Source organism: Gossypium raimondii, chromosome 12 (genome assembly GCF_025698545.1).
Source record: "Gossypium raimondii isolate GPD5lz chromosome 12, ASM2569854v1, whole genome shotgun sequence".
Lineage (NCBI taxonomy): Eukaryota > Viridiplantae > Streptophyta > Magnoliopsida > Malvales > Malvaceae > Gossypium > Gossypium raimondii.
Window position 1 is genome coordinate 7,550,691 of NC_068576.1, and position 18,675 is coordinate 7,569,365.

The following is an 18,675-nucleotide window of genomic DNA, read 5'->3' on the forward strand; positions in this document are numbered from 1 at the left end:
CAGCTCACTCCCCATTCAAAAGGCTATTCTATTCTCCATATCTTGATTTCTGAAGAATGCCCAAGGTTTTAAATATCAAGGACTCTTCTTTAACCTTTGGTCTTTGAGTAAAACACACCTCTTATGTCAATCTTTGAAAGGTCTTCACACATTTCTGTACCTAAATCTATTTTACAAGATAGAAAAATGTTAAATACAAGCATAAAAAACTGCCAATTAAAACTTCATGTTGTACTAGACAGATGTGGTTGTTTATGTTAGTACAAGTTTAGCCACACCTTTAGAACATGTTTCCTAACACTTTAATAATGTATTGTTGGTTTTATATTCTAAAATTTGCAAAGCATTTTAAAATTACATGCAAAATTGCATATGAGCTTAAAATATTACTATATAATGGTGTATATTTCTTTTAAACAAAAAAAATTATACATAAAATTTATCAATTATATATATCCGTCCATTGCACATAAGTTTGTTTATGTAAATTGTGAGGGAAGCAAATACTTTGATCATGGCCAAACACTAGCCTACATTAATTTTACACTACTCCTATAGTGATACCTTCGAGCGCAGAAGAGAAAGAAGAGGAAATTCAGAGAAGATATCCCTGCTATTAGGAAGTAGAAATAGTCCAATTTGCTAGTGTTGATGTCGTCAGACAACCAATTGGAGCCATGCCTTGCACTCACATCATGCACAACACTGATAACAATGCTGCTCGCATAGCTTGCGAAAGAAAAGGTGAGATAGATTAGAGAATTTCCGATGCTTCTCATATGCTCCGGGAACTGCTTGTTGTAAAATTCGATAAGTCCAACGATACTGAAGATCTCGGAGAATCCAATCAGGATTAGCTGAGGCGTTAACCACATGACTGTCATTGGAGCAATTCCATCAGTGCCGCCATGCGAAAGGGCTGACAGTCTTCTTTCTGTTTCAATGAACCCTGAAACTAACATTGTTAGGATTGAGAAAAGGTTTCCAATTCCTATTCTTTGGAGAAGTGTGATTCCACCTTCTTGCTTTGTGACTTTCTCGAGCGCTGCTACTACGACTCTATCGTAAAATGGTAGCCATATTGCGATTGCAATCAGCGTAATGACGCCAACTGAACCGGCAGGGATCTTTATGCTGGGACCAAACTGCAAGTCCATCTTAAGGGCTTGTGCTACCGTGAAAGTTCCTTGTTGATTCATGGCTAGGAAACCAAGGACACTGGTAAGCCAAATGGGGATAATGTTTATTAGGCATTTAACATTTTCAACTTGTTGACCACTACAAAGCCTCCATGGATTCTCACATAAACCATCTTGCTTCACTTCATCACCCACGATTAAAGCCGCTTTATTTAAGCAACTGATGAGGAAACACAGAAAAATAGCAAATTATTGCTCGCAAAAGAATTTATATTTGAATTCATGTAGCCAAAGTATTTGGTTAAGAAGAAACAAATACATCACCTGTACTGTCTGGTGAGATGGAGTTCTGGAAGCAAGCTTCTGCTGAATGGAGGATTATAGAATTGCCCATCTACTTCATCAGCTGGAAGATTAAGCTGTCGTTTTTTGTAAGCGGCAACAAACACTTGTGCTACAGCAGCAAAGACGCTTCCTTCCGGCTTTATGTATATGTAAACTTTTGTTCCAACAAAGAACAAAACAATAGCGAAGAGCATGCAGAGGGCTGGAATCCCAAAGCCTAAGGCCCAGCTAATATCATTTTGGATATAAACCACAACAGTCTGAGTAATCAACAGAACAATTGTTTGAGTAGTGTAGTACAAATTGTAGAAACTGTTGTTTCCTTTTCTGCCTTCTTCGGTTGTTAAATCAAATTGATCAACACTGAAGGGAATGCTACAGGGCTTGATTCCACCAGTGCCAATGGACAACCAACACAAGCTAGCAATCAAAATGCCAAGTTGAGCTTTATTGTGGCCTACGCATTGCCCATGTAGTTGTCCTTCATGGGTGCATGGCGGAGGACGCAGCTGTGGTAACAAAGCTGTTAAAGTCATGATTATCATTCCCTGCCAGTTATTGGTTGATATGACGTGTTAATTAATCAGGCATATCTAAGGACCCTTACAAGGCTACGAATTACTATAATGACACCAATAATATGGTTAGCTTCTTTAACTTTATATATATCATAAAAAAGATAAACTTGAATTTTATTAAATGTGCAATAAGTTAAAAATGACATGTAATTTTAATATATTTCAATTATACATAAAAAAAATTATATTTTGATTTAATTATTTACATTTAAAATATACGTAAATTTAATTATTTTCATGTTAGTAAATATAAAATGATGCAACGGTAGTAACATTAAATCAATATTTACTTATCAAAGTACACTCTATATCAAATTTTATATATAATTTTAAGATTTATTCCTGTAACATAGTTAAATATAGCATGAATCAAGCCCTTTCTCCAACTCCATCGGCGGAAGTGGTAAATTATATTGTTTTTCTTCATGTTTTTCATATAAAATTCGTATTTTTCATGCCTCTGAGGACTCTGTGTATGCAAGCAAGATTGCAGTTCATAGACTTGTAATTCTTAAATAAACAAAAATTACTGGGGTACCAGGAGAGATGAAAATGAACCGAAAGCAATGGTCCAGAATTTGCCGATGAATGCATCCGAGACATAGGCACCAATAACCGGAGCAAAATTGGAAGCAGCAGACCAGGTGTTAAGGAGTGTTGCAGCCTTAACCTGGTTCATGTGATACTCACTCTGCAAATACACCATAAAGTTTGCCATCAACCCGAATGATGCCAATCTCTCAAACGTTTCATTTCCTGCACTCAGGAAAAGCCACACCCTTTTCACTACATAAACTAATCAGAAATACGTTACACAACCACCAGCAGAAATGCCACTATACTTTTACATAGAGGAGGGAGAGAGGGGTGCACCTAAGACGAAAGGCATTGCTTTCCATCCTGCAGGCTTCCTTTGATTTGTATTTGTATCTTGTAAATCTGCAGCACCTATTTCTTCTTCTGATGGAGAGAAAGAACTGCAAATCCCTGACATATTTGTGCAAGAAAATGAGACTAGTCATCACATAGACCCACGTCTGGTTGGTTTCTATATGTAGTGTATGAAATAAGAGCTGAAAACGCAAGGCACGTGATGAGGTTTTTAATAATATAGTGTTTCAAGGACAAAGCAGACGTGATTTGTGTTGGTAATGCACCAAGACTCTCTTTTTTCTTTTTAAGATGATTGCGTGAGGTAATTAACTTGTTTTATTAATAGTAACTTGTGATTTAAATAATGGACCCGGATTCCGTCCGTTAAAAGAAATACTCACTTCTGATTTATGTGTAATTGGCTCAATGACCTTGATGGGGGAGGGTTATGATGAGGTAGTATCTACTGTCTAAGCCACCTAGCCAACCAGAAGAGGGAGACATCCCACAAGAAGATAAAACCTTCCATCTTGAAACGCATAAGACCACCGCTCCATGTGGTCTCACTCAGTGCCATTCTAAGGTTAAAGGACCTGACAGTCCCTCTTTTGTAGAGTGAATGTTGGACAAATTCAATTTTAATTTTTACTATTAATTGCAAATAAATTTTAAACTTTAACCACTACACACCAAAATATTAAATTATAAATCACAAATATAAAACCCTACTTCAACACTAAATCTTAAAATCCTAAACTTTATTTAAAAGAAATTTTAAACCCTAAACAGTACCTTCTAAATTTTAAATCATAAATATTAAATACTAAAATTTATATCTTAAATGTAAAATTCTTTTAAATTTTAAATGTCAAACCTTTAATACAAAAAGCAAAAAATATTTTATTCTAAAAGCAAAAGGAGTGGATTAATTTAAATTATATACGGTAAAAGTATCATAGAAATATATGTATTAAGAGTCAAGTTATATTTTGCCTTCTTTTTAAAAATAGATAAATCAATATATGTACATTAAATCAAAGAGCAAACCGGTAGTTCTATTAAAACTTTCTTCCATTTTTACTGTTAAAATTAATCTCTATACATCAACATAAGATACATGTGGCACAACACGTGTCATTGTTTAATTATTTCGTTAGCCACGCTAATTTTAACACTACAAATTGATAAAATTTTTAATAAAAATGATCAATTTGCCCTTTGATTTAATGTACAGAACTAATTTATCAATTTTTTGAATAAAAAAATTAATATAATCGACTCCTAATACAAAAGCCTTTATAATACTTTCATCATATATATATATATGTAATGACCCAATATTGCCCGGCCCAATAAAAAATAATAAAATAAATAAAACCAACATAAAAGCAAAATTTTAAATGTCCATAACATCAGTCCAGATTACAAACCAAAGCCCAAACCCGATTACAAAATCCAAAGTCCCAATTAGCCTAAACCCAATTAACCTTAGCCCAAACACTAAACCCAAACTAACCTAATGGCTCGATGGCCCAACACCTAGCCTAACAGAGACCAAAACCCTAGCAACATTCGGCTCCCAGCGCCGCAGCAACTAGGACCCATCACCCGCCCTCGCGCGTGCGCCACGGCCTCGTACGACGCTTCCCCATGCATACGCTGCCACGCACACCTCCGTACGGCCACCTCCGTATCTCCAGGCTGGCCGAATATCTGCAAAAAAAAAACACGGAAACAACAGCAAATAGAAAAACAACAGCATAGGGGTGATTTTTTTTATTTTTATTTTCTGTAAATCGGGCTATAAGAAAGCCATTCGAACGCTGTAAACGAATTACGCATTTTTCAGAATGCAGAAATCAAAAAATTTCAAGAGGTGATTTCGGTTCTCTTTTCTCTTTTTCGCAGATCGTTTTTTTTTTCTTTCCTTTTGTTTTACATCCATTAATCATCTGTTAAAGAAGAAAAACAGAAAACAAAAAGAAAAAGGGCTTACCTGAAGGCCAGATTTTTGCTCACTCCGCAGCCATCGGAGTTGGGGCGAAGATCGGAGGTCTTCGGGGGCGAGGAATCGTCAGAGCGGCACAGAGAATGCTGGTTCTCTTTAGGTCTTCTGAAATGAAAATGCCTAGGGTTTTAGTTTTTTAAACACGGGACTAAAACGTCGTCGTTTGTTGATAACATAATAGCTTCAAAACGGCATCGTTTGGTGACCAGATCCAGGCGGTGACCCGACCCGGGGTAGGATCCGCGCATGCTGGACTAATTGGGCTATTTGCTAAATAGGTCCCTGTGTGTTTACTGAGATTACGATTTAATTTCTTTAATTGATTGTAATTTGTACGGCGCATTTAACTTTGTTTTCATTCAGATCCAAATTAAAACGGTACCATTTTATGTGGTTGATTGTAATTATTTTAGTGTTTGCGCTTAATTGCTGGATCAGTCCCTCAGTTTTGAAATAAATTTCGATTTAATACAAATTCGTTTTTTTTATTTTCAATGATACTTTTTTTATATATATAACTAATCCTACCTTCACATATTATAGATTTTAATATTACTTATAGTATTTAATTTTAATAATGTTTAAATTTATTATTATTATAGTTTAAAATGTAATAAATTATTATTTTAGTTCGTATTTTATATTTTAAATTCACTAAACATTAATACTTTAAGCTTATCATATTTTATTTAATTTTGTTTCCTCTTATTATTTTAATTCTATTTAAACTTTGATTTAAAGGTTGTCGATTATTGTTCTCGATTTCAAAAATGTTTATGTATTTAATTTTGCTTCCAAATTCTTTTAAATAAATCATTATTTTAATATCTTTTAATATTGGCTAATATTATCATAATCATTGTTATCCATTTTAAAATTATTTTTCTCATATCTAATGTTGTCTATAAAGGTTTTTAGATAAATTAATTCATATCTTAACTCATCATTTTAACCTTATTTTGACATTTAGCTTATCATTGTATTTTAAATTTGTTTTGAAATCCTCATATTAATTATTGTTTTCATTTTATTTTATTGTTTAAATCAAGGTATCTTTAGGAATTTGATTATTGATTTATTAGGTGTTTAATTATCAATATGGATGAATTATATGTTTGGTTGCTTTAATGTAAATTTAGATTACTATTCATCTTTTGCATTATATATTGCCATTCAATTATATTGTTTGTAAGAATTGCATTTCATTAAAACATTATAATCGTTTCACTTCAAAATTCCTAAAAAAGGGCTTGGTGTTTAATAGTTCTCGAGAGAATTGTGCCCTAACTTACTGGGCTTCAATTCTTCTCAATGAATTTATACCATCAAGTATTCATTTTATACAATTTTAAAATAAAAACCTTTAGATTTCAAAATATGGGATCCTAACTTACTGTATACGACATTTTGTTACCTTGATTTTAAAATAAAGGCAATGTTTGATGTTTTGGAATTTCGAGAAATTGAACCCTAACTTACTGGATTCTAATTTCTCGTTTGACTTAAATGACCAAATAATCTTCTCAAAATTCATGAATTTTAAAATTTAAAAATTAAAAAGACATACTTAATTTTGACAATTGAATTGTTGCACCCTAACTCACTGAGTGTGGTAATTTATTTCATCAAAATAAGCGCGTCTTATTATTCAATTTGGTTTATTCAAACTTAAACTTCAAAGGATCGTATTTTAAAATCTTTTCAAAATTTCGACCCTAAGACATTAAACAATCAATTTGGTACCAATTTTGAGCGTTACGAGGGTGCTAATCCTTCCTCGTGCGTAACCGACTCCCGAACTTGTTTTCTCAAATTTCGCAGACCAAAATCATTTTTAATGGTGAACCGATCATACCTCGATAAAAGATCGGTGGCGACTCCCATTTTTATTTTCAAAGTCGATCCCCGTTTTTCAAAATAAAAAAATAGTTTCGACAATATAAATATCATAAGAGGGCGCAGAACCAACTTAATTAACGGATTTTAAACCGACCGTTGTTTTTATGAAAGAAATCATTTTGAAAAGATATAAATAAAAATTATAGTTGAGGACATATCTGTGAAGCAAAATTGGTTGTATATTTTGGAGTTACCCAAAGACCATGACCACTAACATATATCTACAAATGGATACAATGTGCACGTCACAATTTGCCAGAATGGTTTTATGTAAATAAATACGGTCTATAACCTATATTATTATTTTAATAGAGAATGAAAGAAAAATAAAAAGAAATTATTGAAGTTACGCTTTCTTATCTTAATTAGTGATTGAGGACTCGATCCTCGTCCTAGGTATGGAATAGTTTTAAAATTTGTGGTCAACATCTATCCCTTAATAAGCCTATTAAATACGGTAAAGTTATTACTAGATTCATTTCAATAGTATCTTGGAAAATAAAAAAAAAAATATTTATGTATGTTTTGAGTTTTAATAATTTTTTATGGAAATTTTGAAACAAAATACCTTTACAAAATAAATTGTTTTATGAAAATTTTGATAATTAAATGTAAACAAATTCAAAGTCGGAGGCCCGCACATAAATAAGTGCACCTCCTAAAACATATACCAATTGATTATTTCCTACTCAACCTGTACAAATAACCGGTTCGATTTGGATATTTTAAAATAAATTTATCACACCACACCAAAAGTTCCTCTATTTTCCTACCATTTTTTAGTATTCAAATATTGTTCTATGAAGAATTACTACATAAATTTTTTAATAGGATTTATAGTCTTGCTATGCTCCTCTTAATGCTCGTTAGACCAAAACGCAAACAATTATTGATTTTTATTGTATCGTCGATGTTTATTTGCATGTAAGTCTTATACACACCAAAATATACGTGAGTAAATAGAACCTTAAAGAAAGTGGAATAGTTACACATCTTGAAGCTTTCGGTTAATTTCTCATAAGTTTATTTTATCCCCAAGCACCAACAATTTTTGAGGTTCTACTTTCACAAATTTATGAGAAGTCATGTTGATTTACCACACGGTTGCATGTCATTGCAAGCATGGTACTTTGAGAATGACTATCAACATGGGGCAACATCGAGGTCAATTATTTTGTCAATATTTGATTTAAAAGAAATCTTTATCACGAAGAAATGTATGTCAAATTTATCGTTTTACTTGTATTGCATGAATTAAATTTCAATGGTTAAGTTATATTTATATTGATTCTATTATGCAAAAGTATGATTTCTCATGAATTACTTATTTGATATAAATTAAACGGTACTTTTTTTTTGTATGCATGATATTTTGACATTCATAGTTATGATTGGCATAGAAATATGTTATAAATTATATACATTTATGTATATAACAATCATGAAAGCAAAAATGGAGTTAATGAAGCTTATAAGCAATGGAAGGAAATGATGTCCTAATTAGTGCCTTAACCAGTAATGTAACGACCCGGTTTCTAGTGGTATAAGAAATTGCGGGTTCGGGACCCCGCTTCCGTAAATTGAGTCCATAAATATTAAATAAAGATATTTATGGAGTTATTGTATAGGTGAATTCAAATTTTGATAGTTAATTTAGCTGAAATTGTGATTAATTAAGGTCTAGTGACTAAATTTTAAAGTCTAATCGCTATAGATTTTTAATTAGAAAATGACTTGGCGACTTAAATTGCAATTATCCAAATGGCCAAAATGATTAATAAACCATTGCGAATCATGTGCTAGTGGATGGTAATGATGATTGTGGATTAAATTAAATAAATTAAAGTTAATAGAGATTAAAACCTAATTAATTAAACTAATTAAAACTATATATATATATGTGTGTGTGTGTGTGTGTGTGTGTGTGTAAACTAGTGGATGGAGAGAAGAAGAATCATCTTCTCCAACCGGCCTAACACTGAAACTAAAAGGGGGGACGTCATTGTTGTTTCTTTAAGATTTTAACCTTAATTTCCAGTAAGTCCCTAGCCATTTTCCTTTGATTTTTATAGATTTTTTCTTGGAAGCTTGATTAAGCTAGTCCAATGATTAATTTGATTAATTGGTGAAGTTTTGATGAGATGTCATTGTTGAGAATTGAATGATTTAAGTGCTAAATTGATAGAAATTAAGCTTAGTTTAAGAAAAGAACTAAATTGTAAAGTTTAATTAATAGTTTTGTACATTAGGGATCAAACTGAATAAAATATAAAATTAACAAGAAATTTTAGTAGTAATACGAAATAGGAGGTCCCTAATGAGTAATTGTGAAATCAAATTTCAATTTGAAGCTTTAGATTGAAAGTTACGTTTGTCTCGGGTTTAGGGACTAAATTGAATAAATTGTAAAATAAAATTTGTAAGACCCCTCACCCGACCCGGTCATTGGGTCCAAGCTTTGGGATGCCACATCCGTTGCCGAAGCAACTACCAACGAAAACACTGAAATAAATAATTTAAACATACAAATATTTCATAATTACAATCATTATATAATAAACATACTTTCTTGAGACTCAATCTAACGTAGGAAAACTTAATTGTTAAACTGAACATGAAATAGGGCCAAATTGCTAAATTTTAAAATTCTTGAATAGTTATCGATACCCTTGAAAAGTACCGATACCAAATTCAACTTTGATGTTTGAAAAATTCATCGTTATACAACATGTATAGATACTTGACTTATGGTACCAATACTCCCTTACAAGTATCGATACCATGTTCTAGTATCGATACCGTTTTACGATTTTGTTTCTTTTGTAAAAACTAACCATAGAAAAAATGTATCAATACTCTTGTAAAGTATTGGTACCCTGATGTAGAGTATCAATACTTTATTCCGGTATCAATACCATTTTGGCATTTTGTTTGTTTGGAAAACTAAATGAAAAATGGTAAGTATCAATACTTTTACCATGGTATTGATACCTTAATGCCAAAATATCAAAAACTTCCATTTTGGTACCCATTTCATGCTCAACTTAAAAAGTGTTCAAAAGGTGCCTTTTAGCATAAATCAAAACCTACATAAACACTCCAAAACACATACAATTCATCATTTAATCTTTACCAAAATAGACCAAACCATCATGCTTTATTTGACACCAAAACACATCAATTAAGTCACTAAAACACCAATTAATCTTCTATGCTTTCAAGCCATTAAAAAAAAAACATATAAATACACCATTTTCATATTCAATTTATTCCATTACACACTCAATTGAGTCATTTCATACCAACATTTTAGTCATGCCAAAATGACTATCAAATTTTCCATTCAAGTGATACATGTACCATTTAACAACTACCATCATATACACATTTTCATATAACCATTACCAATTCAAAATAAACACATATATTAGCCCTATGTATATGCTACATAACCAAGATTAAATGAGCTAAAATATTACCGATTTAATAGTGGGATAGTGTGATCTTTGAGATGATCCGACGTTCCACAATTCGACAACTACAAGGAAAGATAGAACATCAGTAAATATAATTGATACTTAGTAAGTTCATAGGTAATTAAATGATAAATTTACCTTGATTTACAATTTAACAATTCAAACTAAATAATTTGGTAAAGATTACCTAACATAACAAGTCACAACAATAATGTGAGCTTCAATACCAAAATCAATCATACAATGTACCGATTCACAATATATTGAAACATAACATTGAATAGGTATACATGAATATCAAAGCTTTATATTCAACACATACATTAATACCACATTTAATCCTCAAATACAGTTAATCATTTCTATCTCTCATTTTGTATTATCGGTATTACCCGATGAAACTCAATAAACAACTTAAATACACAGATACAAATCTCATCAGAGGCTCGTTCAAGCTAAACATATAATCGTGTCAGGTTACTTGTCCAGGCTAAACCTTTATATTGACACATTAGAAAACTTGGCCAGAGCTATACATATACATATCAGGTTACTCGTCCGGGATAAACCTTTAAAATGACGTCATATTACCAATCTAGGCTAAACCTATGTCACATGTATCTTCAAGTCCATAAAAAATGTTGGAGCTTGAAATTATCGGAAATCAACCTGTAACCATGTGTACGATACGTTTACAAAGTTCATCAGGGTAATTTCCATAATATAAGTGCATATTTATCCCTTTTCAATTTAATCCAATTCTTACATTTTATAAATAAATTGCAAATAATTCAAAGTTCAACAAATCATACATAGATTCATAATATATCATACATAAGGATCTAGTCATAATTACACCAAATGAACTTACTTGGCAAAACCGATAATCAAGTTGAACTGCAAGGATTATTTGGTATTTTTTTCTTTTCCTCGGTTAATAATTAATTTCAAATTATCAATTCAAAATGTCTTATAACATCTAATTATATGCATATGACAATTAATTTCCATTTTACAAAAATTCCTTAAAGTTTTGCATTTTATTCAATTTATCCCCTAAAATCGAAATTGTCAGAACTTTTCAAATTTGAGTTTCGATTTTGAAACCGTTCTCAAATTTATCCTTCTAAAATCCTCTAGAATCAAAATTTACAGAAATTTTATACCATTTTCGAAATATTTACACATTTTATACCAAAAGCTTCAAGATTAAACAATAGCAACTTTTAAAAACTTTAGCAATTTTGAAAAATAAAACACGGATTAGCTAAATTGAGGTGCCACGATCTCAAGTATATAAAATTTACGGAAAACGAATTTCGAATAACTTGTCATGCAATGGCCAAATGTTTGAAATGTTTGAAGTTTTTCTTCCTTCAATGGTGAAAAATCGATGGAGAAGATGAAACTCAAGCATTTTCTTTCTTTCTTTCCACTTTTATTTTATTTTTATTTAAAATTATTACATTTTATTACTTAAATTTATAAAAACTATATACAATTCATATTAATCTACACTCCAACCGTCCACTATTATTCTAAAGTGGTTAAATTGCCACTTTAAAACTTGTTTAATTACTAAATAAGCCCTTTAAAAATAAAAATCTATAGCGATTAACTTTTACCACTTTTACGATTTAGTCCTTATACCACAATTGACTATCCGTCCAATAAAATTACTAGATCGGAATTCAATATAATACTATAATAGACTTGTAAATATTAAATAACAATATTTACAGACTCGATCATCAGAAAATGGGGTTCCAAAATCACCGTTCTCAGTACCCTGTAAAACATGCTATTACATACTTGATATTGTGATTGATTCTGATTTGAATGGAATTTGATAATATTATATGTTCTATGATTCGAAACTCGATAATGAATAGCTTGGAAATTTGATTTGTATTTCTATGATTTAGGACCGGTTGAATTATTGCATATTCATGTTACTATGCATCATATAATATTGAGGCAAGTTGTTAATGGACTTTTTAATTGAATTGTCTCGGTTGAGATTGATTATCGAGACATGGACTAAATTGGATAGGATAGAAAATTTTATGATTTGATTGATATGTGATAATTGGTATGAAAATGTGTTGAAATATGTTGTATTATATGATGATTTGATGAATTGGTGGTTAATTGGATATGATTAAATATGATCTAAACTATATATAATGAATCAAAAATTTGGTTACCCTATTAGTTGTTCGGACCAAGTCGAATATAGTTGGCTTGCCAAAAGGTCAAATTATAAATTAAAACCATCGTTTTCAGGCAACTTGAGATGGTATATTATGTGCTTAGAGTCATTGTTCTCGGGCAACCCGAGATGACAGTTTGTTCAGATTGAAAAAACTATCGTTGCCGGGTAAACTGGGATGGTAGTATGCATTGTTATAGCGTTATCGTGATTGGGCAACCCAAGGTGACGGATCCACATATCCATTCCGATTTTGTTTCTGGTTAATAGGGTTATAAACATTAGAAATGATAAATGATATGTAAGTTGATAAATGACATTGAAATTACATTATGCAAAATGAACTAAAATGAGTTGATACGTTATTGAGAGCACCAAAAATATCCTATCCCTATAAAATAACGAAAAAAAATAGTATAAGGGAACTAGGGTCAAATCCTTAAGGATTGGAATTGCACAACTTCTTGTTCCTTGAGATCCTGGGCACAGTCGTGCCCAAGAAAAATTGGCGTACTTAGAAAAAAAATAAAAAAAACATAATTAAAGTTATGGAGGGATAGAAATTGTATAAATTGAATTCAAAATTGTAAAGAGAAACAAAATTGAGAAAAACGATCCTTTGATTGAGATATTCCAACCTCCGGTTATCTCTATCCTCCTTAGGTTCAATCCTAGGCTTTTAGGTGATCCTTCTCGAACAGAATAAGCCAGTTATAGTGGAAGAGGACACCTACGACCACCAGCTCCATTTAGATTTTTAGACTTACGATTTAGAGGAACCTGACTCTAGCCAACCGTCACTTTTGTGGGACCATCTTACACTAGATCATCACTTCTCAATGGTGAATGCCACACCATTTTGTCTCTTGGGCTCGACAAACATTGACGTAGTAAGCTAACGAATCGACTATGCAACTTTCCCAAAACATACAAAGCGGCCGCCTTTGCACAAGATGAAAAGATCACTTTTGAAGGGACATGGATGGAAGCGTCAGTCTCGTAATGCGGAGAAACGATGAATACCCGTTGAGAAGGCTAAGTGTGGGTTCTAAGCCTCATGAACCCTTAGTTGGGGAAGCTTGACAACCTTTGGCTAGATGAGTTTAATGACTCATGTTTTTTGGGAAAAAAAATAAGTTTAATCAAATGCAATTTTAGTGAATAATAAAAGGAACAAAAGCTAAGAGCTTTAGGGAGACAGAGTTTTTATAGAAAAGATGATTGCAACTTGTGTCACTCCATCCCCTATTTACAGTACTTAGAAAACCTACTCTATTCCTATTTAAATTCTAAAAGATAAATAAAGATAAATAAAAATAAAAGCTAAAATTAAATCTTAAATAATAATATTAACAGTAATCCTAATATAATTAAAATTTAAATAGAGTCTTGTGTTTATAAAATCTCTTCTTTGAATTTTTGCCCTCTAAGTCTTCCACACTTTGCATTTTCGGCACCACTTCTTTCCTATTTCGCATGCTGGCCCGTTTTATCTTTAAATTCACGCTTTTTTCCTCCAAATTTCCTTTTGCCTTCAATTTAGTCCCTACAAGATAAAAAACCATAAATAACTCAAATTAGTAGGATCATACTCAAAATAAATATGTAATTAATACATAAAAATATGTCATTCCAGAGTATTATCAAATTCCCCCTACTTAGCCCATGCTTGTCCTCAAGTGTAGTTCTTGTCCATTGTGAAATTTATATTTTGCCATGAAAGAAATATCACTCCAAAGTTTGCATAATGCATACGAAAAATAAAGAGAACCTTTAGTTTGCTTTAAGTAAAAATGAAAAAAATATTCTAATTAATACACACAAAAATCAAAATCGACTTGGATTACTTCATGAAAATTAGGTAACTTACTAAACTTACCAAGACACCCTATTTGTTTCCACCCTTAGCCCCCAAATGCAATTCTTTATTATTAATTTTTTTACTTCTTTTTTCTATATAAACATGTAGTAACGTTACTACATTTACGTTACTACATTTACGTGTTGTCTTGGATTAGGTTCCGTTTGTGATGGAAGCTTCCCTTGTGAGTTAATTTTCTCAATTGATATGGTCAACTCTCTTATAGACGCCTCAGTTTTCTATTGAAAATCCTTTGTTTCCTTTTGGAAATCAAGAGTTTGCCGTTGTATCTGTTGTTGGAAATCAAGCACATTAGCTGCTAATTTATTGACCATGGTTTCTAGAGAGGTACTTGAATCTTGCGTTTGTTGTGGAAATTGATTTTGGTATGGCTGGTTATACTGCAGGTTTGCCCCATAACTCAAATTAGGATGGTCTTTCCATCCTAGGTTATATGTATTTGCATAAGGGTCATATCGCCTTTGGGGCAGTCTAGAAAAGTTCCCCACAGCATCTAAATGGGCCATAGTATCGTCACACAAACTAGGGCATACATTATTGTATGTTCGGGTGTTGCACAAATTCCATACAATCGGGTTGGTCCTATTTTTACTGCAAAAAGATAATTCGCAATATGAGTAAGTCTATCAACTTTATCTTCTAAGGTTGAATTACTTAACTGGTGAACCCTTCTAGTGGGTTCAGGATTGGCTCGGAGGTGCTGAGTATTTGCAGCCATCGTGGATATCAAGTCCCTTACTTGTTGGGGAGTCATGTTGACCAACGCTCCTCCACTGGCGGCATCTACCATGTTCATCTGTATGGGCTTTAAGCCTTCATAAAAGTATTGGAGCAGAGACTGTTCTGTGATCCCATGTTGTTGTGGGCAACTTGCATACAACTTCTTAAATCACTCGCAATAGTCGTAAAGAGACTTTATTTCTTTTTGCCTTATTCCAACGATCTTCCTTCTTAACTCAGCTGCACGCGATGCTAAAAAAACCTGTTGATAAATAGACGGGAAAGATCAACCTAAGTTGTAATAGACCCAGGGGTAGATAAAATAACCACTCCCTAGTAGAGTCTGCTAGGGAAAAAGGGAAAGCACACAATTTGATCTGATCCTCAGTTACGCCCTGAAGTTTCATACTAAGACAAACCATATGAAACTCTTTTAGATGTTTGTGGGGATTTTTGTTTCCCAACCCACGAAAAGTTGGCAGTAACTTGATTAATCCTGACTTCAGTTCAAAATTAGTATCCAGAATAAGATACGCAATGCATAATAGCGGTTGTTCCGTAGGAGCTTCGGTCATTTGCCGGATTGTGTGAGCCACAAGTTGATGTACTAGATTCGGGTTTTCATTAACCCTCGCGTTAAGCACTTCTTCTGGTGGATCGACTCCTATTCTTTCATTTTCTAGTGTTTGGGTAGGGTTTTTGTTAATTCTAGACTCAAACTCGTCCTCTGGTTCTATCTCTGGCGGTGGGTTACTTGAGTCCCCACCACCTTTGACTGCTTTTTATGTAGCTTTGTTTCCTTGCGATTAGCTCTCGCTGTCTTCTCTATTTCTGAACAAAATTCAAGAATACCTGGAGCAGATCTAGTCATAAGAAAAAAAAGAAACAAGATTAGTACGTTACCAGTCCCCATCAACGGTGCCAAAATTTAATGTGTTGTTGAGAGTACCAAAAATATCCTGTCCCTATAAAATAACGAAAAGAATAGTATAAGGAAAGTAGGGTCAAATCCTCAGGGACTAGAATTGCACAACTTCTTGTTCCCCAAGATCCCGAGCATAGTCGTGCCTAAGAAAAAGTGACGTACCTGGAAAAAAAAACAGAATTAAAAATGTGGAGGGGTAGGAATTGTATAAATTGAAATCGAAATTGTAAAGAGAAACATAATTGAGAAAAGTGATCATTTGATTGAGAGATTCCAGCCTCCGGTTATCTTGATCCTTATTGGGTTCAATCCTAGGGAACCGACTGACGCAATAAGCTAACGAACCGACTATGCAACCTTCCCAAAACATAGAAAGTGTCCATCTTTGCACGAAATGAAAAGATCACTTTTAAAGGGACATGGAAGGAAGCGTCAGTCTCGTAATGCGGAGAAATGATGAATACTCGTTAAGAAGGCTAAGTGTGGGTTCTAAGCCTCATGAACCCTTATTTGGGGAATCTTGACAACCTTTGGCTAGATGTGTTTAGTGGCTCGTATTTTTTGGGGAAAAATAAGTTTAATCAAATGGAATTTTATTGAATAATAAAGGGAACAAAAGCTAAGAGCTTTAGGGAGACAGAGTTTTTATAGAAAAGATGATTGCAACTTGTGTCACTCCATCCCCTATTTATAGTATTAGAAAACCTAGTCTATTTCTATTTAAATTCTAAAAGATAAATAAAGATAAATAAAGATAAAAGCTAAAATTAAATCTTAAATAATAATCTTAACAATAATCCTAATATAATTAAAAATTAAAGAGAGTCTTTTGTTTATAAAATCTCTTCTTTGATTTTTCCCCTCAAGTCTTCCACATTTTGCATTTTCGACACCACTTCTTTCCTATTTCACATGTTGGCCTATTTTATCTTTAAATTCACCATTTTTCCCCCAAATTTCCTTTTACTTTCAATTTAGTCCCTAAAGATAAAAAACCATAAATAACGCAAATTAATAGGATCATACTCAAAATAAATATGTAATTAATACATAAAAAAATGTCATTCTAGAGTATTATCATGATCCGTAGGGTCCGATCATGTAGTAATGAATTAATAGGCTTGGGAATGAAATGAAATGTAGTATAGAATGAAATATATGTATATCTATATGTTAGGGATGAAAAATGAATGAAAATGTATGTCATTATAAATGATATTTGGAATGGATTTAATGGTATATAAATTGCGAAGAATTGGTGAATTTTTATGCATACCAACCAAATTAGTGAGTAAAATTGGTTTTGTATTATGTACTTGTAATTTTGAAAATGGAAGTTTTTTGGTATGAATAGCATAAGTATAGTTTGTAAATTAAAAATTGAATTGAATGCATGTACATATTTAAGCTTGTTATATTGTCTTGTATCATAGATTTACCACTGAGCATATTTGCTCAACTTACAGTTTGTTTTTCTCCGTACATAGGTAAAATAGATCTTGGTAGTTCAATCAGTTGATCTAGTATCCAACAATTGATCCCCAACTCAACAAAGTTTATATAAATCCTAATTTTGTTCTAAGTTTGGCATGTACCTAAGTTGAGTCAAATTCTAGTTTGCTTCTAAGTTCATGTAACCTTTGTAACGCCCTAAAATTTGTGTTTTTGAATTGTTAAAATTTGTGAAGTGAATTATTTGGTTCAGTGATTAAGTGTTGTGCTTGTGTGTGAGAGGTTTTGGGTTTGAGTCATTTCCCTTAAATTTCGACTATTTTTGTCCCAACCCATACTATCCTTGAACATCTGATTTAAATTTATTATTTGTTCAACTGGTGACAAGAATGAGCTTGTTGGTTTAGTAACATGGCTTCAATTTACCCAGAGGTCTTGTGTTCGAATCTGCCTGTTGATTTAAATTTATTTTTGCAATTTCCTGCCTATGTCTCCCATGTGGTAGTGTTTGGGTTAAATTCAAACTCTGGATAAGCTGATAAGTTGTCAGAAAAATTGGTTTAGATAGGATTTTAGCAGATTTGTTTTTTTTTTAAATAATAATAATCAAATTTCCCCAAAAATCTATCCTATTTTTGCTGTCCACTTTCTCAACTATTCCCCTTTTGTCGTTTTCTCTCTACCCTCCCTAATTTCCATGATCATTTCTTTTCTTTTGGTTTTCATCATTTTTTTTCCCTTGTTACTTTTTATTCCTCAATCCCATAATTCCACCTTTTGGTTCTTTTTCTTCTTGTTGCCATATATCATTGCTATGGTTTTTTTTGACATTTTATTCCCTAGTTTTCGTGTTGGTTGTGTGTGGGTAGGGAGTTCCGGTGTGATAAATGAAGTTCTTTATTAGTATTATTTGTTTATTGCGTAAGTGCGTTGTTATTGGTTTCGTGTGAGATTTTGATTGAAGATTTGGCTATTTTATGTGGCGTAGGTTTAATTATTTTTGAAATTAGTATTTTAAGTGAGAATCTTGAGACGAACGCTCCTTCGACGATTTAGTTTTTGTTGGAAGTTGCAGTTTTTAAGGGTAAGTGAATGAATATATTTTAGGGGTCGGTTTTTGGTGTTTAAGGTCGAATGCTTAGCATTTGGGGCTAAATTATTCATTG

General features: G+C 32.4%; 1 protein-coding gene across 3 annotated transcripts; it reads right to left on the reverse strand.

The window, feature by feature from the left end:
- Nucleotides 1–426: 426 nt before the first annotated feature.
- LOC105763108 (putative protein NRT1/ PTR FAMILY 2.14) lies at nucleotides 427–3,079 on the reverse strand. Of its 3 annotated transcripts, XM_052625003.1 has the most exons (5): nucleotides 2,936–3,079; nucleotides 2,601–2,818; nucleotides 1,464–2,032; nucleotides 1,019–1,359; nucleotides 427–949 (listed from the first exon to the last, which is right to left on the reverse strand). In XM_052625003.1, the coding sequence occupies exons 1-5, from the start codon at nucleotides 3,054–3,056 to the stop codon at nucleotides 531–533; spliced, it is 1,668 nt and encodes a 555-aa protein (XP_052480963.1). In that variant the 5' UTR covers nucleotides 3,057–3,079; the 3' UTR covers nucleotides 427–530. The 3 variants fall into 3 exon arrangements, with proteins under 3 accessions (XP_052480963.1, XP_052480962.1, XP_012436651.1); XM_052625002.1 differs by having other exon boundaries at nucleotides 427–1,359; nucleotides 1,464–1,993; XM_012581197.2 differs by having other exon boundaries at nucleotides 427–1,359.
- Between the last annotated feature and the right edge of the window lie 15,596 nt (nucleotides 3,080–18,675).

Excerpts from the sequence above, each read along its gene's own strand:
- LOC105763108 (XM_012581197.2), bottom strand. The coding sequence starts at position 3,056 with ATGTCAGGGATTTGCAGTTCTTTCTCTCCATCAGAAGAAGAAATAGGT. Across the intron at positions 2,033-2,600 it reads GTTCATTTTCATCTCTCCTG|GGAATGATAATCATGACTTT; the intron begins GTACCCCAGTAA and ends AATAACTGGCAG. Across the intron at positions 1,360-1,463 it reads CATCTCACCAGACAGTACAG|TTGCTTAAATAAAGCGGCTT; the intron begins GTGATGTATTTG and ends TTTCCTCATCAG.